Here is a 20,016-nt window from a genome sequence, read left to right on the forward strand (position 1 = left end):
ACTCTTTCCTGGCCTGTGGTTATTTGGAGGTTTCCCCAGGGTCCAGGAGTTAAGTGTCACCCCACCCCGAGCCACTCTTCACAGGAAGAGCTGGGCACAGGAGGCGGCTGGGGGAGCGACCTGCTGCTCAAGAGTCCAGGCAGCCCCTCCTCCAGGCCTGGGTGGGGAAGTGCCTTGGAGGAATTAAGGAAAAGAGGGGGGAGAACCGTGGTGTCAAAAACCTCAGGAATCCCCACCCAGAGCAGTTTGGGCATGGAGCACAAGCAGACTGCCAGGGGAAGCTGGCTCAGGGCAAGGAGGTTTATTTGCTCTGTGGCATGAGATGCCAGGACTCGGGCAGGGCCCTCCCCAGCCTGCATCTGCCCAGGGAGCAGGGCAGTCCCAGCAGCGGGTTGGAAGGGGGGAAACTGCCAGGAAGCCAGTGATGCCAACCTCCACGGTAGCGGTAGCAGGGACGTGAGCTAGTAGCCCCACCACAGGCTCACACGATGCCATCGTAGCCTTGCAGGCCACACTTCTTGCCGGCCACCTGGCAGCCGAACTGCAAGGCCTCCTGCACAGGCTTCCCTGTGGTGGGGGAGGGAGCGTAGCTGGGTTAACACCGTCCTCTGGGCAGGCCCGGGCCCAGTCCTGCCCCTCCTGCTGGGTACTCACCCTGGGACAGGCTGAAGATGACCGCGGCATTAAAGGTGTCTCCAGCGCCCAGAGTGTCCACCACCCGGGGTGGCGGGAAAGCATCCGAGTGGAGCAGCTTTCCATCAGGGCCCAGGGCGTCAGCGCCCTGCTCAGCCCAGGCACAGACAAGGGTGGCCCTGCAATATTCTCCATCAGCTGGTTGTCAGCCCATCCTGCCCCCCAGCCTCATTCCTCCTCCCACTGCCCCCCCAGGCAGCCCCCTGGGGTCCAAGGCACTTCAGGGCAAGTCCATCAGACTTATTCTTCCCTTTCCAAAGGACTCCGGCCCCACCCTTCAAGCCCTTTCCCTGCTCCCCCCAGCTCACCCTTTCCTCACACGGCTGTATAAGCCCCGCAGGGCCTCCACTGCTGACTGGAACCCCAAGTGCTTGGCCACATCTTTGCTGACAAACACCTGTGGGAAGGGAAGGGGCTGACCCAGCTGCACGCACCACCTGCCGCCTCGCGTTGCCCCAGTTTGTCACACGGCTCCTCCAACATAGCAGCTTGTTGTCCCGCAGAAACACTTTTTTATATTTGACCCAGATAGGCTGGAACACAGCCACATACAATGGGACACAAAAGCCCCCATCTATTGCCCTCAGCTCTGAATTTCCGCGCCATTGAAACCTAAATCAAGCCTTGAGCGCCCTCTTGCGGGGAAATCCAGCACTGCCACTTCAAACCACTGCTTTCAGGAGCCGCTGGTTCTGATGTTTATTCTCACACCACTATGCGCTCTAGGTCTGGTTTCTGTGTCTGAAGCAAAGGGGTAGGGACTCCAGACTTCCTCAATACCAGCTACATACACATTAGAACAGCCAGAGAGTTTTGTTAAAAATATTTCTGCCCAGGCTCTCCCTCTGCCAAATGAAACACCAGCTCTTGCTAGGGTCACCACCCAGCCCCGCTTACATCCCAGCCCTGTCCAAATTTACCTTCTGCAAGTCCCCTTCCCATCCCCCCTCACCCCTACTGGTTCCCACAAGCTGCCACCCATAGCTAGGATCGGAGGATGCCCTGGAGAACACTCCCCTCCTGTTTGACAGAGGAGACCCAGGGAGGTGCTGGCATGCGGGCCTGCCCTGTGGCTGTCTGCAGTGGCCTGCGCAAGCCCTCTGGCTCCCCCCATATGACTCCTTGGCCACAGCTGAGGCCCTAAGTTGGGAGTCTGCCTCTTTGTTTCGCTCCCCACCTGCCAACACTAATGAGCCACGAGTTGCCATTTCAAGTGTGGGGAGGGAACACTTGGGCCCAGTTTAATTAGTAGGATGTGAGGAGGAGAGGCTGCAAGGGCCACTTACCAGGTCTCCGTAACCAAATAGCTGGAACAGTTCCTCTCGGGGCTTTTCCACCTCTACAGACACCCGGATCTTGTGCTCTGGAGGCTGCTGGGCGTTGTGCAGTTCTATCCGCTGCAGCATCTTCACCTGCTCCGAAGCATTCCGACCCTGAAGCAGGGAGGACAGCTCAGGACCTGCCTGGCACTGCCTGGCTCATCTTTCCCTCTCTGCTGGAACTCTGGGTGGAGAGGGGGTGACTGGGCTGGTACCCCACCCTAAGTCTAAAACTTCTAGAGCTGCCACAAACCTTGGAGACCTTATCAATTAGCCCTCCCATTTTATAGACTCTCCTCAGGACCTAGAATAAATAAAATGACAAGGCTAGGATTAGAACTCAGGCCTTCTCAGGCTTCCTCCCATCCAGACTCCAAAACTTCTTTTTGAATGAAAATTCTAGTTCCTTTAATTTGGGATCTGGCCCAGGCCTCTTGCAGGTTCATGCCACCAGTCAAGTGGGAGGGTCCCACACAGAAAGTACAGACCAGGAGCCAGCATCCTGCTACTGGTGACCACACCCTGCTGCGTGACCTTGAGTAAGTTGCTCAACCTTTCTGGGCCTTAGTCACTTCACCCGAAAGCTTAAAGAAGGATGGAGAGGAGATGGGGAGAGGGTTCACGATCTCTACGGTACTTCATGGTTCAAAGAAATCAAGGAGACAGAACAAGTGGAAGAGCTGGCAGGTTGAGATGCTCGAAACACAGAAGGGTGGGGCTTGCCTCAATGTGGATCCACTTGAATCGGTTCAGATCAACCTTCTCAAAGTCTGTAGCAGACACATCAGGCAGGTTCCTACGTCAAGGGTTGGAAAGGACAGAGAAGAAGGAGCCTGGTGAAGTCAGCCTGGGCCAGGGTTGCTAACTGGCTGCTAACTGGTGCCACCTGCAGCACGGCAGGAAGACGCATCTGTAGCACAGGCAGCGCTATAGTTTAGCCAGACCCAGCTAAACTCCTGACCCCTTTTTGTCCCACTAGTTCCATTCAGGCAGGGGACTGGCAACAATCTGTTAGGGTGTATTTCCTGTGTTTGAGGCTCTGATATTATCAGCTTGTGGCAGGGGCCTTGGAGACCACATCTCCCAGAATGCTCTAAGCGCACTGGGACTACAATTCCCAGAATTCCCCTAGGCGGCAGCCCACAGCTCCCAGCATGCTGTGACCGGAGAAAGTACAAAGGCCACTGGTGCCCTGCACGGGTTTTGGCTCTCGTCCCACTCACTTCTGACACCCCATGGAGACAGCACCGCTGTCTAGAGCTGGTCGCTCTGAGCAACAACCCTGAGGTCACAGGGGTGCTTGGGAATGGCTCAGGTGTGGAGACTTGGCAAGGGTTCACCTGGACCTTCCTTAGGCAGAGACTTCATTGTCTTCCCCTCCATGTTCTGCGGTCGAATCCATCGTCCATTTAACTGAGAGAGCTCGGCCTTCTCAAGGCTGCTTCCCCGTGGGTAATTGGGGCCCAAACCCCCACCCTCACAGGCCTGCTGCTGGAGTTAGTGGGCAACAGATGTTTGTCCTGGGAGCTCCTCTTCCCTCCCTGTGCAGCCCCTGGTGTGCTCTTGGTCACAGCTGCTGCGACTGTGCTTAACAGGCGGATGACGAGGCGCGCCCAGCATGAAGGCTGCGTGAGCGTGTGGCGCCCGCCCACTCATCCACCGGGACACGGGGGGGGGGCTCTGGGATCTCTGGTCCTGAGATGTGTGGCCTCTCCCCTGGGCGGCGGCCATGCTGAGGAGTAGGGGCAGCCAGGCTCGGGCCACCTCAGCCCTAACATGGCACCCGGCACACACCAGACCTGAAGTAAACCTCTGAGAGTCTTCAGGCGGGAAGCTGAGAGATTAGAAGGGTCTGGGCTCACTAGGTCTCTCCCTAGTAGCTCGGGATGTTGAAAGGTCCCCTCTCAGCTGACCCGGTTGTGCTGAACCAACGTTCCCCTTCCTGCTCCCTCAGCAATGGCTGCAAGTGGTGTGTGGCATTTAGTCTAGTTTTATTAGGCTGGGAACTCGGGATAAGGAGTCCACTTTCCACAACACCCAAACCCCAGCTCCTCGGTACTCTGCTGCAGGTTGGCAGCTCAGGGGCTGACCTGGAAATATCTGCGGGACCCGTTGGCAACTTAAGATGGCTTCAATCACTTCTCTCATCCCTCTGTCCTCAGTTTCCCCACAACCACACCCACACCCAGGCTGCTGATTGACTAATTATGGAGGAATCACCATAAATTACATTTGGCTAGGCCCGCCTGCCCCTCCTCGGCATTACCAGGGAAGGTCAAGTTGCCCAGCGGAGCCAAGCCCCTCCCCTCCCGCCTCGCTTCTCCCCTCATTGAAACTGATTCACAAATCACTGCAGGTAGGCACGGGGGCAATTTCCGGTACAGAGAGAGAGGCCTCGGAGGATGTGCAACTGGGATGCCCATGGCGGCAAGTGAAGGAACTGATTGGTGGGCTGTGGCAGGGCGAGGCCGGGGGCCTTACGTGTCGTAGAGCACAATGGTACGGGAGCCATTGGCGTTGTTGACGATGCAGCAAGAGCACGGGGTCTCCCCCCTGCTCTGCCAGGCCACCTGAGACACATCCACGCCCCGCAGCCTGAAGTCAGTCACCAGGAAACTTGGGGTGGCGCCCGAGCCAAGGGGAGGGCAAGGAGACACATATTAGAGCCTCCGTGGGGCTCTACGTGAGCTCCCACAGCAGTGGGCAGTAGGGGTGCCGGAGCCCGCAGGCCTCTGAGAGACGCTGGTCCTGTTCTGAGAGTTTAGTGACGGCGCAGCTGGCAAGGTGCAGACAGGGGTACCGACCTGTAGGCGTGCAGGATGGTGCGGCTGCCGCTGGCCTCACTGATGATGACCGTGGAGACGGGGACAGAGCCCGTGGTCTGGAGGACCGTGTACCGCAGGTCCACGGAATAGCGGCGGAGGTCCTCCAGGACAAAGCTGCGGCGGCGGGGGGGGGGGGGGGCCAGGGGAGAGGGGGAGGGCAGGATGGGGGAGAAGTGGGGGGGTGGAATGGGGGGTAGGTACGGTTTCACAAAGGTCTGGGGAAGGGAGGGTTGGGCCCCCAGGGGCCCTGAAAGGCTGGAGTGCAAGCAGAGCGTGAGGGAGCTGGAAATCACCAGGTTCCACAGGCTGTGAAGGGGGCAGAAGCAGCAGGAGCGCACAGGCTGGGGCTCAGCGAGAAAATCACTGAGGGGCATTCATTCAGGTCCGGGCTGAAGCAAAGTCCGACCTCTTCCTTCAGGCATAAAGCTGGAGGAGATAGATTTGGGGCCTAGAACATGTACCCTGTTCGAACCCAGCAGGTGAGGACACTGTGGCCTGTTTCATGCGAGACACAGGCAGATTTAATAATTAATCACCACGGTGATACTTTGCCTCCCAGCTGCCTTCTGCATGCTCTGCCATGTCACTCCTTCCTCTGAAGCCCCTTCCAGACCTGACGTCCTGTGCCTAAGCCTGTCTCTGTGATGCCCAGCCAGGAAGGGGTGCTGCCCGGGTGAGTTTGCTCACTGCCTTCTTCCCTCTCAGGGAGGCGAACCCTCATGGCCAGTGAGCTGGCTCCTGGTGCCTCAGCCTGGGCCTGGTCCAGGGCTCTTGCCCAGAGTCCCCTCCAACCCCAGAGAGCTGGCGGGCAGCACCTGGGGAAGACTGTGCCAGCAGGAGAGTAAGGCCCCAGCCTGGCCTCTCTGGAGATGCAGAGTCCTGTGGCCGAGAACTGGCGCTTATGCCCAGCAGTCTAGCCACCATCCGGCTTTTCTCACTGTGGCTGGGCTCCATTTCGGGCAACGCCAAAGCAGGGCGATACATCCTTCTACAAAAGCACGGAGTCGGGGCATCGTTCTTTGTCTTATACGCAGGGATCCTTTAAACCGTAACCTTCTCCCACATGGAAAAATGGCTTGCTCTGCCTAATAACTTTGGCGCCCAGAGTGCCTAGCACATGGTAGGTGCTCGGGAAATGTCTGTTGAACACCTGGGGAGACTTCAGAATGCCCCGCCCGTCAGCTGCCCGGAAGGTGGCTGCTGGAGAGCGTAGCTCAGCTAGGGGCTCCAGGCCCCTCTGCGCCCCTCCCAGGGCAGGGTCTTGCCCTTATTCCCCTCGTGCCACTTCATCATGGAGAAAATCTGGCTGTGGCCCCGGAGGTTCTGTTAGCAGCGCCTCCTCAGCCAGGGTGCAAAGATCTGTGCATCACGGACCAGCAACCTGGCAGCTTGCCCGCTGTCCGCAGTGGGCAAAGTGTGGGTCACACCTCCCAGAAAGTGCTTGCTGAGTCAGCAGCCCCAGCGGGGCAAAGGGCTCTTGGTGCCTGCAGGGCCTGCGTGGAAAACGCCAGGCCACTTACGGCTGCACGTCTAGGGCCGATGAGCCGTAGACTCATGGGGGGCATGGGCTGAGGCCAGCTTTAGCGCGGGCTTCAGCGTGTACCCCACCCTCGGGCAGGGCACTCCTGCTGCGCTCTGGCCTCCACTGGCAAAGAAGCGCTGGGCCCTGGGCCCGTGAGTGGTGGCCATCCCAGAAGGAGGGCGGCGGAGCACGTCCCCAGCTGCCTTCTGCCACGAGCAGGATAGGAGACTTGCGGAGGGCAAAGTCACATGCACCACAGAGTCTACCAGAAACAAGGACAAAGGTGGGGCAGCTGGAGCAGGCGCCTGGGAATTGGGTTGTAGGGAGAAAACCTTCAACAGGAGCAGCTTTAACACCGACCAGCAGATAAGCCACACCTGGAGGCTGGGTGCTGCCGCCCCACCCCGCCTCCTCCTGCCTGTTCTGAGGAAGAACCATTTCTTACCAGCTGCCGCCCCACCCAGACTTCAGGCTTCCTTCTCGCCCCCCACCCCCACCCTGCGGGCAGGCCTCCCCTGCTTGCTCCTCCACTCACTCGGCAACGTGGCCTGGGGCCAGAGAGCCCATGAAGGCGCAGGGGGCTCCTAGCAGGGAGAGAACAGTGCAGGAGTTGGACGCGTTGCCTCCGCGCTGCCATCGCTGGGACAAGCACCTGCAAAACACAGAGAGGGTCCTGCGGCAGCAGCAGCTGGAGCCTGAGAAGCCGGCTGGTCCCTGCGAAGCCAAGAAGCCGGGCCCTGCAGTGCCAGGGCGGGCCCTTAGACTGTAACAGCAGGGGCTGCTCCTCAGAAAGCATCCGGCTGGCCTGCTCATCCTCTACATGGGCAGCTGCAGCTCTGAGAAGGAAAATGACTTGGCTGAGGTCCAGGTGTGAATCCCCAGTCAAGGCTAAATTCAAACTGACAGTGATTATTTTCTACGCTTCCATCTATTCTTAGGACATCGGGGAACCACTCGCTCTGATCCATCATGATCTCTGTACAACGGCCCATGATCTCTGCACAAGCTGCCTCCTTGAGAGCTGGGTGACCCTGAGGGCCTCTTCCCAAGGGGATCTGATCTCCTGCCTGCACCTGTCTTGAGAGCCCTCTTCAGTAACAAGCACAGGTTAAAGTAAGCCGGGAAGCAAAGCTGCCATTTCTGATGATTTTAAAGCGGGAGAGCTGACTTTCACCATGTCAAACGTTGAAAGATTATTGGGTGGAGAGCGATTTTTCTGCACCCCCCCCTCCCCGTCCCAGCTTTACTGAGGTGCAGTTGATAGACCACGTAAGCGTAAGGCGCACAATGGAATGATTTGATACGAGCAGCTACTGTAAAATGGTTTCCACCATGCGGGGGTTAGGCACCGCATCCATCACCTCATATAATGGCCTTTTGTTTCTGTAGCTTTTTTCCATCTTTACTAAAAATTTAATAAAAGGAAACTAACTCAAGATACACCTGAAGGGCCTTCCTGGTGGCGTAGGGGTTAAAGACGCAGCACTATCAAGCTATCAGCAGCCACTGCAGCACGAGTTCAATCCCCGGCCAGGGAGGTGATCCACACAGCGCAGAAGACCTCTCCTGACTCGTCCGCTGCTCCCCACTCTGTCTCTGGTGAATCCTCTCATGCCCCCCGCCCCGCCATACACACCTCTGGCCTGAAACCAGTTCTTGGGTTCTCGTATGCGTAAATAAATAAATCTTAAAAAAAAAAAATGCTCTGCTGAGCATAAGGATGCTCTCTGGAAGGTTCTGTTATGGGCTCTGAAAGGCAGGCCATTCCTCAGTAGTCTGGCCCAGCTCCAGGTGGCAGCTCCTGAGAATCTCCAACAGCCCTTGGAGCACAGAGTGCCTGGGACAGGTAGGGCTAAGATACCCAGGGAGACAGGGTCCCCACTTGCTTACTCATCTGGGAGGCACCACAGCATCCGGGAGCTAGGCTGGGGGCCCTGGGGAGCGAGGCAGAGAAAGGAAATATGGACAAACAGGCTGCTTCCACCAAGGACCAGAGCCATGGGTCTTGGGGAGGGGGAGCTTGAAGGGCGATGGGCATGGAGAACACAGGAAGGGTCTCTTTAGAGAGGCGGCGTGCCTAATGCCCACCTTCAGAACCAGCCCATCAGGGTGGGAGTTGGCAGGGCCCTCCTTATCTCAGCCTCCCAATAGAAGCCCAAAGGGGGGCCTCCCCGGTGGCGCAGCGGTCGAGCGCTGGGTTGCGAAACTGCGCGCGGCCTCTGCGGCGCCGGTTCGATCCCCGGCTGCTCCCCGGCCACCAGAGGAGGGTCCCACATAGCGCGCAGACCTCTCCTGCCGCCCGCTGCTCCCCTCAGCAGTGTACTTCGGTCCTTCTGCCTGCTCTGCTCCCCGCTCTGGCTCTGGTGAATTCTCTCACCCTCCCTCCCGCACTTCGGACTGTACCCAGTGCTTGTATAAACAAAAAACAAACAAACAAACCAGCAAACAAATAAATAAAGCATGCCTCTATTAAAAAAAAAAAAAAAAGAAGAAGAAGCCCAAAGGGAATGGGACCGCAGCTCTCATGGAAAGAGGCACCTGGGTCTTCCAGTTCCTCCCCAGGCTTTGGGGAACCTGTGACCTGAGAATTGGCACTCTTCTCCCAGGAGGGAACCTAACTCCTCGCTGCGTACCTGGACCAGCAGGCCTCGGTAGATGCGTCACATGGCACAGCAGCACACCTGTGTGCCTGCACACCAGCAAGGGGCTCTAATGTCTGGCAATCAGGGCAACCAAAAGAGGCTTCGGCTCCGTGAGATGGGCAGCAGCAAAGGGACAGGGAGCACAAGAGATGATGGAGGGCTGGAGCTCCAGGCTCAGAGTTCAGAGGCTTGGGTGATAATTACTGCTCTACCGCTCACGAACTGTGTAGCCTTACAAAAATCACTTCATTTCTCCACAACTTTAGCTTCATCATTTACACAGCAAGGATGTGACCCGTCCTCTCATGCTGCCCGTCGGCTGCTGTGAGCAAAGTAGGTGGCGATGCATGTGACAGTGTTATGTGGCCCCAAAGCCTGAAGAATGCCCAGTCTCCCCTCAATCAGCCTCATGGCTGCTGGAGTTGTAATCTCTTGCCGGAGCTAAAACTTGAACTTGCCTTTTATCTAGTTCTTGGCTGAGACAACTGATAACCAAGGAGCAATTCTTGGTGCTCTAAGCTCGAGATTGCACCAAGAGCAAGCCACCTAGGTTGCCTCACAGAAATGCCTTCGTGGGGTTACAGGGTAGTGTGTTCTTATCAAAAGTAAATAGGAGAACTAACAAATGACGCTTCAACTTCTACCAGGCAACCAGAAGGAAGTTTCCCTGCTGTATTGTTCACCCACTTTTGTAAAAAAAAGATCTCTGATCAACTCCTTCAGGAATTCTGCACCAGGAGAGTTTGCTGGTGCAAACCAGCTCTCTGCATAACCCACTGAGTCTCTAAATGTGCCTCTAGTGCCAGCAAGCTCTGAAACTGTAGGGAAGTTCAAACACCATGGTTTTAAATGGTATTAAACAGTCTAATTGCACAAACTTCTCATTGTCAGCTGCCTCAGAAAACGTAAAGAAAACGGAAGGTATATGATAAACTAGGCGTGAATGCTGGGGAGAAGCAGGTGCTTAGGTCTTGTTAAAAAGCAAAGAATCTGGCCCTGCCCTTGACTAGCTGTGTGCCCTCGGACACAACACTTTATACCTCAGTCTCCACTTGCCTGGAGGTAAAATGGGGTAATGATCCCCACACAGTCCTCCGGCTGCAAAGGGAACTGGCGGTGGCAATGCCATGCAAAGCCTGGGTCTCATTACCAAAGGTCTCAACTCTGTCCCCCGAAGCGGGGGAATGGGGTACGCGGCACCAGCCCCTCGGCTGGACTCCCACGGACCCCCTGCCCCGGTCCTGGCTCCGCGGACGGGTGGCCTTCGCCGCGGGGCACAAACGGGGCGCTGCCGCGGCCCCTGAGGTCTCCAAGGGCCAGGGCGCCCCTACCTGGTGTCCGTGTCCTCCTCCGGGTACGTGTCCACCACGCTGATGATGTCCAGCACCACCAGCCCCACGCACAGGATTTGCTTCTCTTCCATGTGGCCACTCTCCGAGCTGCCGCCCGCGCGCCGACCCGGCTGCTCCCGCGCGTGGCCTCTCACCCCGGGGCGCCGCGTCCCGGTTCCGGGGGCTGCCCCGGCTCCTCCTCCGCGGCCCGGGCTCCTCCTCCAAGGGCCGCCGGCGGCGGGAGGGGCGCGGAGCAGCGCGGGGCGGAGCAGGGCCCGGCCGCCCCCGCCCGCCGCGTGGCAACGCCTCCCGCTTTCCGGCCTCGGTTTCTTCGCTTGCAGACGGACTTGGACCCCCCGAAAGCGCGGCGCGCAGGCCCCTGAGCACAAGGGGAAGAGCGCCGGAAAGCCGCCCGTGCCCCGCCCCTCCCTGCAGCTGCGCCCCGCGCTCCAGATCCGCGCGGTTCTCAGGCTCCTGGTAGGCGAGGCCGGGCTGCGGCTGTCAGCGGCGGCCGGCCCCGCCCCGCACCACGCCTGCCCCGCCCCGCCCCGCCCCCGCCCGCGCACTGCTCCACTCCGCGCACTTCCCACGCCGGCTCCGCCCCGCCCCGGCCCCGCCCGCGCACTGCTCCGCTCCGCGCACTGCCCCGCCCCGCCCCGGCCCCGCCCCTCGCCCTGCCCCGGCCCGGCCCTGCCACGCCCCGCGCACTGCCCGCCCCGCCCAGACCCCGCCCATCCCGGCAGAGGCCCCGCCTCCACCACGGGGAGCCCCGCCCAGAAAGTGAGGGGCGGCGGTCACGTGAGGAGAAATTCGGCGGCGCGAGCTAGGCTTCCAGCGCCCCCTGGCGGGCACCGGCGGAGGCGGCGCGACCCGCGGGAGGACCGGCCGGGGCTGGGAGCCGCGGGCGAGCCGTGCGGTCTGCGCGCCCCGAGCAAGTTCCTGCAGAGCCTCCCAGCGCGGCGCGAGGGTCCGCAGCCCCGTTCTCCCCCGAGCCCATCCCTTGTTTACTCCTGGGTACCCCAGAACACATACTGGAGCCGACGTGCTTTGTTTTTTAGAAAAAACTAAGTGTCTTTATTCCTGAATAGTTTAGTATGGCTGTGGGCCCGGAGGCTCTGGAGCCCAGGGAACCGCCTGGAGGGCCAGTCGGGGAGCGCAGGCTGCAAGGATCGGCTCCTCCGCAGTCCAGGTCCTGCAGGGGATGGCGATCAGGCCAAAAGTCTGGACGAGGGAGCCCCGGAGTCCTGCCCGGCGCGCTCCGCGGTGGCGAGCAGGCTGCTCCGGGGGCGCGAGCCGCGGCGGACCCCGAGACCGCGGCTCGCCAGGAGCTGGGGTGCCAGGCGTGGCCGCCGCCCCGGCTGACTCCCGGCCGGCGTGGACACTGCGGACAGTCCGGCCCGCCCCCCGTCTACGCCTGCTCCAGCTCCGGGTCCCCGTACAGCAGGGCTCCGCTGAAGATGGTGAGCGGCTCCTCCGAGTGCGCCAGCTGCCCCATGACCAGGTCGATGCAGACCGTGTCCCCGGCCTCCAGCGGCAGGATGAGGCTGAAGACGCCCAGAGCCCCGGGGCTGGGCTGGCTCTCGGCGACCGGCTTGTTCTCCAGACCCTCCGGCTCGTAGCCCCCCGAGTCTATGCGGGCCACGCCCAGGTTGGATCGAGACAGCACCGCCTCCACTTTCTCGTGCCGGTGTCCAGTCAGCACTGCGCTGAGCAAGTAGCGGCCGGCCAGGGGCGCGGTGAACACGCCTGGGGACCGGACGACAGTCAGAAGGGGTAGCAAGTGGCTGGCGCCAGCAGGATCTCGGGGAGCCGACCCTGAACTCCTGGTCTAGGGAGGGACCCACTGGGTCTTTCCACCTCTCTCTCCTGGCATGTCAGCTCCCGGAGGGCGGGGAATTTGCTCTGAATCCCCGGCACTTAAAACAGTGCCCGGGCAAGGCCAGCCCCCAGAGAAAGAGCTGCTGTAGTACAAGCCACCCCCTCCCCCACCACTGGCCAAGCAGTCCTGAAATGAATAAATGAAGCATATGTGTCTCCCTGAAGCGGAGAGTGAAAAGACTCGCCTGCCTAAGAGGCAAGATTGGGAACATATCACTGCACAGCCCCTCCCCCAGCGCCCCCCAGCCCTTCCCCCCGACCCCACCAGTGTTCCCAGGTACCTGTCTCTGGGTCGTAGTAGCCCCCATCGTTGAGCAGGACTCTGTCGAAGGGCACTGTGCCTGGTTCAGACCGGGGCAGACTCAGGGCAGCTGAAAAGGCCACTCTGGGCACAGAGACTGCTGGTGCCCCCTCCACTCCTGGATGGGGGTGGGATGGGTATTAGATTGGCCCCTTCATGGACCCCACCCCTCCCCACCCTCTACCCCAGGGCTGCCTGAGGCCTGGCATTCTCCAATCCCTCCCTCCAGCATCCAATGAGAGGAACTCACCTTGTTCACCTTGGGGACCTGGGAGGAGAGGAAAGGGAACAGTGAGAAGTAGAGCAGCAATCACTAAGTCACTCGGCAAACATCTGCTGAGTTCCTCCCACTGCGCTAGGTGCTGTGCAGACTTCCATGCAAGAAAGCGGGTATCAAGAAAAGGAGGCATGGGGCCTCCCTGGTGGTGCAAGGGGTTAAATCTCAGCACTATCAAGCTGAGATACCCACATGGCGCAGCAGACCTCTCCTGACTCACCTGCTGCTCCCCTCAGCAGTGTATTTCAGTCGATCTGCCTGTTCTGCTCCCCACTCTGTCTCTGGTGAATTCTCTCACCAACCTCCCCTACACTTCTGGCCTGTACCCCAGCTCTTGTATGCATAAATGAATAAATAAATAAATAGAAAAGGAAGAATAGATCAGACCCATTCTGTACAACTGCTGTGCCATAAGCCCTTACTGCCAGTTTTCCACTCCCTGCATAACCCCTGTAGGCTCAGCCTTCGTCTTCAATACAGTGAGGCCAACATACCCAATTATGCAACACGGTGACTACCCAGCCCCTAATCACTTTCTTAGTCATTGTCAGCCAGGGAGGACCCCCAATTCCTCACCATTCTCCCTGCTTCTCTATCAAGTTCAGAGTAGAATGTCAAGCCTGGGATTGCTCAGGGGATGGTGCCCTGGTTCCAGCAAGGATCCCAGCCCACATACCTGGAGGCCCAATGGGCCCCTTTTGTCCATCCTTGCCTGGAGGTCCTGGTGGTCCAGCAGGGCCTGGGGGTCCCTGCAGCCCAGGAGGCCCGGGGGGCCCAACCTCACCTGCAGGCCCTGCAGCGACAAAACTAAGTTGAAGGAGAGACACAGCCAGAGTTTCCGAAAGATAAGGAAGGTGGTGGCCCTGGGGATGGGAAGATGGGTGAACAGGTGGGCGTCTGTAGGTAGACAGGGCCCCTCACAGCCTGGCTGGCTGGATACCTGGCTGGCAAAGCAGCCCCTACCTCCATGCACCCACAGACCTATCTGAGCTGCTAGGGGAGGGCAGGGAGCTATGTCTCATAGACAAATCAACCCCTGGGACAGTGGTGCTTGACGATCCATGCTGGGCAGAACAAGGAGAAAGATGAGGGTGAGGCTGGTTGCTGTGTGTTAGGAGAAAGAAAAAGAAAGGCTTGAATGAGGTCCCCCCACCTCCCTGCTTTGTGCCCCTCACCGGTGAAGTCCTTCAGGCTAAGCTGGTGCAGCCGGTCCTCTAGGAGCAGCAGGGAGCTGTTCAGGGCACCAAGTCGCCTGCCCAGGCCGGCCTGCCCCCCGAGGAGCTTCTCCAGCAGGGCTGCCTGTGTCTGGCTGGTGCTGTTGCTTTCCCGCAGCCCAGCCCAGAGTCCAGCCACGTGTCTGGAAAGGCCTTCACGCAGGCCCTGCAGTCCCCCAGCCACAGTGTCCAACCGTTCACAGACTCCCTCCAAACGGCCCAATCGCCCCTCTAGGCTGGGGCATTGGCCAGCCTGTGCCTGTCCTTCCTCCAGGCCTCGGAAGCGCTCCTCACTCTCCGTGGCATGCTCTGTGGCCTCCTGCTGCAGCCTGTTAATCTCAGAGATGATGCGGTCCTTGGTGGCTCCCAGGTCAGCCAGATCAGCGCCCTGGCCCTCCACGGTGGTCTGGAGCTCATGCAGTGAGTCATTGAGGGAGCTGAAGGTGAGAATAACCTCGGAGAGCTCTCCTTGCAGGGCCTGTAGGGCTGAGCCTGAGCTGCCCCCAAATACACTGAAGCCGTCCAGAGGCCCACGGCTTGGTCCCCCAACACCAGAACCTGCCCCAGGGCCCCGAGGGGGTAACAGGGGGCAGGAGCACCGCTCCACACCATCGCGAAGGCGGCCCAGTTCCTCCTGGACACCGCCACAGGCCCCGCAGCCCTCATCCCCACGGGCCTGCAGCAGACCCTCCAGTTGGCCCAGTCGTGCAGCTGTGAGATTCAGCCGCAGTGTCAACTCTGCAGCTGTCTCATCCAGGGCATCTACGCGAGCCTGCAACTGGCCCACAACCCCTTGCAGTCCCTGCAGCTGGGCCTGCTGGGCCTCCCCAGCGGCCCCCACCTTATGCAAGCCCGAGCCCACCAGCTGCAGCTGCCCCTCGCTGTCCTGCACCCTGCGCTCCAAGGCACTGAGGATCTCGCTGACCTGGGAGTCCTGCTCCCCTGGGGCCCCAGAGCAGAGCTGGCCACACTCCTGCACTGCCCCTGCCACCTGCTCTTCCAGAAAATCTAGCCGCCCACCCAGCTCCCCGCTCACATTGGCCAACAGTCCCTCCAGCTTCTCTAGCCGGCCCCGGGCAGGCGGCCAGTGGCCCAGCCCCCCAGGACGCGCGGGCCAGACCTCCCCCTGTTCCTCTGAAGGGCCCAGGGTGGAGTTGAATCGGTCCTCCAGGCGAGAGAGGCGCGAGGCTAAACTGGTGTAGCCTGGGGGGTGGCCCCCCTGGCCGGTTGCGCCTTCCAGATCCACGCCTCGCCGCCCACTCAGCACCGTCACTGAGCCGGCCACGACGTCCAGCCTCCGCTCCAGCTCTGCCAGTCTCCGGCCCAGCTCGGGAGGGCAGCATTCCTGAGAGGGCCTGCGGCCCAGGGCCTGGCCGGCAAGCTGCCGCTGCCGCTCCTCCACCGAGCCCAGTAGCTTCTCCAGGGCTCGCAGCCGTTCCCTGTCCTCCTGCTGCTGCCGGCGGAAACCATCCAGCCCTGCCAGGCACACGGAGCAGGACTCCTGCAGCCGCCGCTCCAGCTCCCGCAGCAGCTCCTCGCTGTGGCCCGGAGGGGCTGGGGCCAGGTTCTGGGTCCGACTGTGGCTGCCACCACCACCGCCGCCACCACCATTGTGATGGTTGTTGAGATGGCCCAGCTCCTGGTCGTGGGTGGAGACACGGTTGTCCAGTTGCTGCAGCTGCTGCTGGATCTCATTGAGGGTTTCATGCACACCAGGTCGGGCGGCTGCATCTGCTGGCTGCTGCCTTCCATTGAAGGCCGTCTCCACAGCCTTCTGGACATCATCCACCAGGCGCCCACTCAGTCCTTGCAGAACACCCCGAAGGCCCTGCAGCTCCTTTGTCAGGCTCTGCACCTGCTCCTCCAGCTGTTGCACCTTTTCTGACTCGCCAGGACCTGACAGAGAGAGGAAGGCGAAGAGGCTGCACCTTGAGCTTAGTGTTCACCCCCTGGCTCCTGCCCGTCCCAGCACAAACAAGTCGGAGGCCCTAGGCTGACTCTACCACGCCTCAGTTGGGAGATTTGGGCAAGCGAAGATTCAAGGAAACTCCATTCACTAGGCCAGATTTGTGCCGTGGCTCTTTTCCCCTTACAGTTCCACTGGGCAGAGATCATTAGCTCGTCCATTTTGCAAACTGGGAGAGAACCAGAGAGCTCAAGTAACAGATCAGAGATTACAAGTTTCCTAAGTAGCAGCGCCAAGTTTCAAACCCTGGTCATGTCTGACCACCCAGCGCACGCCCTGTGCACAACACATTTTAACTCTCTGCAAGCCATTTCCGCATCTCTGAAATGGGAATGACACTAAGGGTCCTCCCTCCTCGGGCTGTCAGGACAAGCAAAATGGGAATGTGAGGGAGGCCGTGGACCCCGCAACAGCGGCTGGTCCTGGGCAGCATCTCTCTGCCACAGCATCGGAACAAATGAGGCTCCCCACAAGCCTGCAGGGGCTCTAGCTGGACGGCAGCAGAGTCAGCCAGAAGTTCCTGTTTCCATAATTACAGCATGACCATCTCCCTGGCAGGCAAACACCGCACATCCGCAGCGCCCGGCACACACAGGGAGGGCACGGGGCTGCTGCATTCTGGGACCTGCAGTCTCCAGAGGCCACCGAGGGGCCTGGGACCTGTAGTTGGCTGCAGTGCATGCTAGGATTTGTAGTTTCAATGGTCTGTCTCCTTGGACCAAGCTTCTCAAAGGAATTCCCCTTCCCTCCCGCAGCTGTTCCCAGCTAGGACCCATCTTGGCCACATGTGGGCGTGTGTGAGCATCCTCTCTCGCTCTTTCGCTCTCGATTGGTTTCTCTCTCTCTCTTTCTCTCTCTCTCTCACGAAGCACTCAGGGAATTTCAGGATTCCCCAGAGCAAGGGGTTTTCCGGGCAGTGGCCTGGCCCCATACTGTCTCCCACTGCTCTCTCAGCAGCCCCCATACTCACCTTCCCCCCCAAGTCCACTCAGGTGGCTGCCTACGCTGGAGCCGGAGAGGTTGGGGCGGGCAGGCCGGGGCCGGGGTGTGGTCAGTGCAGGACCCAGTGCTGGGGCAGAGCCCTCAGCACAGTCATCGCCCCTGTACCCCTGACAGCACCTCCACTCCATGTCCGTCACTGTCTTGTAGGCTACGCGGTAGCGAGGGCGGACAAAGCTGCGGTACCTGGAGAGACAGAGGGAAGCTTGACTCCTCCCTGTGCTGTCAAGGACTCTGGCCCCCGGCCTCAAAGGTGGGCAGCTGCTGGTGGGCGAGGCTCGTCCCTCAGACTGGATCCCCCTTACTGTCCAGCATGTGGCCTTGCTCAGCTGACAGCTGTCAGCTTGCTGGCCAAGGGCCAAATCCTTGTTCGTCCTCTCCTTGTCTTGTGCTGGAACCCTGAACTCTTCTCCGTGAGCAGGACCCAGCCCCGACAAAGTATTTGGGGGCTGTTAGGGCAGTCTAGGTAAGTTTCAGGATCTCGTCAGCCACACTGCTGCCTCAGCAGCTCCTCATATGGCTCTGACTGAAGCCCCTGGGCTGGCCCCTCGCAACCTAGTTGGTACAGATCCCCTGAGTTGGCCCAAATCCTCCTGCCCTGGCCCAGCCCCCACCAAGTACCCGGCGCAGGGGCTCACATGATGCTGCGGGGACACTGGGGCTGGCCCCAGCCACAGGGCTGGTAGTCGGGCTTCACGAAGGTTTCCACTCCATCCTCAAGGACACAGCTCACCGTCCGGGTCACCACGTAGGCACACCAGTTCCTGCAGGCACAACCCCGCCTGGGCCCAAGGGCCAGAGACACACGCCCCAGAGAAGGGCCCAGGGGCTACCAGAGGGGCTGAGGGAGGGTCAGAAGATGAGGGGCCCCTGGGGACCAGTGAGAACCAGGGTTTTGGCAGGGCAGCTGCCCCCACGCTTTCCTGTGCGGCAGGAGGAGATAAAGACTTTTCAAGACTGGGACAGAGGCGCAGAATGGAAAGCCACAACTGCAAGAAATGGATCCTCAGGGCTGGGGGAGGGGGCCTGGGAAGGTCTGAATTCACGCATTTCTTCATGTCCCTTTCAGTTTCAGCCCCCAGCTTGGCGTGGCCTGTGTGAGCTGGCCACTGACCCCCTGGATGCTGGCTTCCACCCTCCCCTCAGGGGAGAGGCCGGGCAGGCCGGGGTCCAGCTCAGAGTTAAGTTAAGAATAAGCCATTGATGAGCCCTGCCTCCCTCCGGGCTCGCCTTCCACACCCGCTCGGCCTCATTCATGCTGCCTCCGAGTCTGGCTGGACAGAAGCAGTGAGCGGGGCAGGAGTGGTGTCAGAGTCAGGGATCGTTGGAGGGGCTGAGAGAGCCCTAGAAAGGAACAGAAGTTCTTCCCGCGGACCCCAGGCTGGTAGGCAGCTGGCAGGAAAGCCCGGCCTACGCCCCTCCAGTTTCCCCGGGGAACCCAAAATGCATGTCCCCACGGGAAGGATATGGGAGCTGAGCCCTCTGGGGGGGTTAGATAGGGGAACCTATCAGTTCTTGGGGTCCTGGGCGTGTCAAGAGTCACCTGATAGGTGGCGTCCTCTCCCTGGCAGGGATACACCTGGGGGGGCGGGTAGCGAAGCTGACCAGGATGCCCACCTTCTGACCCACCCTTGCACCCACCTCCAGCTTGGGCTGGGTCCCCGAAACTCTTACCTATGGCGGCTGGCAGGCCGGGGAGCACTCTGGGCCTGGGGTCCCCCAGGGCTCAGGGCCCCACCGCCCCCAGTGTAGAGGCTGTAGCCGCGAGGAGGGTAGCTGGCCGCCCCCACGGCCGTGGTCAGCAGGCAGCAGAGGTAGCAGCTCCAGAGCGCGCTGGGGGCCATGGTGGCTGCGCTCGGTGGTGGCCCTCAGAGGCACATCCTGGCCTGACCACGGGTGCCTCTGTCCGGAGCAGGGATGCCGCCGCACCAAGGGACAGCGCCGGTGGGGTCCTGTCCCCGGCTTCCTGCCAGCAGCCCCCAGCCACACGCCTCCTCCAGGCCGCGGGGCCTGACCCGTCTCCCCCTCCTCTTTCCTCCTCAGGCTCGGCTGTCCCTCCCTCGGTTCCTTCCGCTCTCCTCTTCTCCACTTCTGAGGGGAGTTTGTTCTCGGTGCCCCCCGGCCTCCTGTGCCTGGTCTCTGCCCCTCTCCGATGCTGTCCTGGGGTCTCCACCCCCTCGGCCCCGCTGGCCGGCCCTTGCTCTCTCTACCGTTCTTTTCCCCAGTGGCCGGGTCCTGGGGGTGACAGGCTTTGCCCCTGTGGCTGTTCAGAGGCTCAGGAGCGGCTGCGGGGCGGGCCCTGGCCTCCCGCCTCACTCTCCTGCTCACTCCCCTCCCTTCCCCCCTGTCTGGCTGGCGGTCCAGCCTCCCCCTTCCTCCCCCCACCTCTCCAACCATCGTGCGCCACATCTGCTTCTTGTTAACTCCGGGAAAGAGAGGGAAAAAAAGGAAAAACAGAGAAATGTGGAGTTGCCGCCGGGCTCGGGGCCAGCCTCTCAGACGGTCCACATGGAGCGGAGCCGGGGCCAGAGCTGGGGAGGAGGCCTGGGCGGGTGGTGTAGACAGGGAACAGGAGCTGGAGCCACAGCTCTCCTGGGGTTGGGGCAGGCCTCCCCTGGGAAAGAAGACCTGAGAGAGGAGCCCCGAAGGAGAGGCAGAGGGGAGGGCTAGAAAAGGGGGGTTGAACTCCTAGAACTCAATAGGATGTCGCTCACCCTCTAGGCCAGCCGCCTCCTTTCATAGACGTGAAATTGAGGCACAGAGTGGGAAAGTAACTTGTACAGAGTAACACAGCAAGTTAAGAACAGGCCTGAGGTTAGACTATAAATATTCAGGTCAGTGAGGGGCCTCCCTGGTGGTACAGGGGTTAAAGACACAGCGCTCTCAAGCTACCAGCAGCCACTGCAGCACCAGTTTGATCCCTGGCCAGCCAGGAGCTGACCCACATGGCGCAGCAGACCTCTCCTGTCTCCCCACTGCTCCCCTCAGCAGTGTATTTCAGTGGATCTGCCTGTTCTGCTCCCCGCTCTGTCTCTGGGGAATCCTCTCA

At 60.4% G+C, this 20,016-nt stretch overlaps 2 protein-coding genes across 4 annotated transcripts; both read right to left on the bottom strand.

Moving 5' to 3' along the window:
• Positions 1–32: 32 nt before the first annotated feature.
• KHK (ketohexokinase) lies at positions 33–10,576 on the bottom strand. 3 transcript variants are annotated; one of them, XM_037528371.2, is made up of 8 exons: positions 10,333–10,475; positions 6,895–7,011; positions 4,494–4,628; positions 2,736–2,808; positions 1,980–2,126; positions 1,002–1,090; positions 655–812; positions 33–567 (listed from the first exon to the last, which is right to left on the bottom strand). In XM_037528371.2, the coding sequence occupies exons 1-8, from the start codon at positions 10,422–10,424 to the stop codon at positions 482–484; spliced, it is 897 nt and encodes a 298-aa protein (XP_037384268.1). In that variant the 5' UTR covers positions 10,425–10,475; the 3' UTR covers positions 33–481. The 3 variants fall into 3 exon arrangements, with proteins under 3 accessions (XP_037384268.1, XP_037384267.1, XP_037384270.1); XM_037528370.2 differs by lacking the exon at positions 4,494–4,628 and adding an exon at positions 4,817–4,951 and having other exon boundaries at positions 35–567; positions 10,333–10,576; XM_037528373.2 differs by lacking the exon at positions 4,494–4,628 and having other exon boundaries at positions 35–567.
• Positions 10,577–11,378: 802 nt separating this feature from the next.
• On the bottom strand, positions 11,379–19,298 carry EMILIN1 (elastin microfibril interfacer 1). Its single transcript, XM_037528354.2, has 8 exons — positions 18,642–19,298; positions 17,606–17,731; positions 16,939–17,153; positions 13,964–15,898; positions 13,465–13,581; positions 12,762–12,779; positions 12,492–12,629; positions 11,379–12,078 (listed from the first exon to the last, which is right to left on the bottom strand). The coding sequence occupies exons 1-8, from the start codon at positions 18,809–18,811 to the stop codon at positions 11,741–11,743; spliced, it is 3,057 nt and encodes a 1,018-aa protein (XP_037384251.1). The 5' UTR covers positions 18,812–19,298; the 3' UTR covers positions 11,379–11,740.
• Positions 19,299–20,016: the final 718 nt, after the last annotated feature.

The sequence above is a fragment of the Talpa occidentalis genome, unplaced genomic scaffold, assembly GCF_014898055.3.
Source record: "Talpa occidentalis isolate TD23 unplaced genomic scaffold, MPIMG_talOcc4v2.1 talOcc4.5, whole genome shotgun sequence".
Taxonomy (NCBI): domain Eukaryota; kingdom Metazoa; phylum Chordata; class Mammalia; order Eulipotyphla; family Talpidae; genus Talpa; species Talpa occidentalis.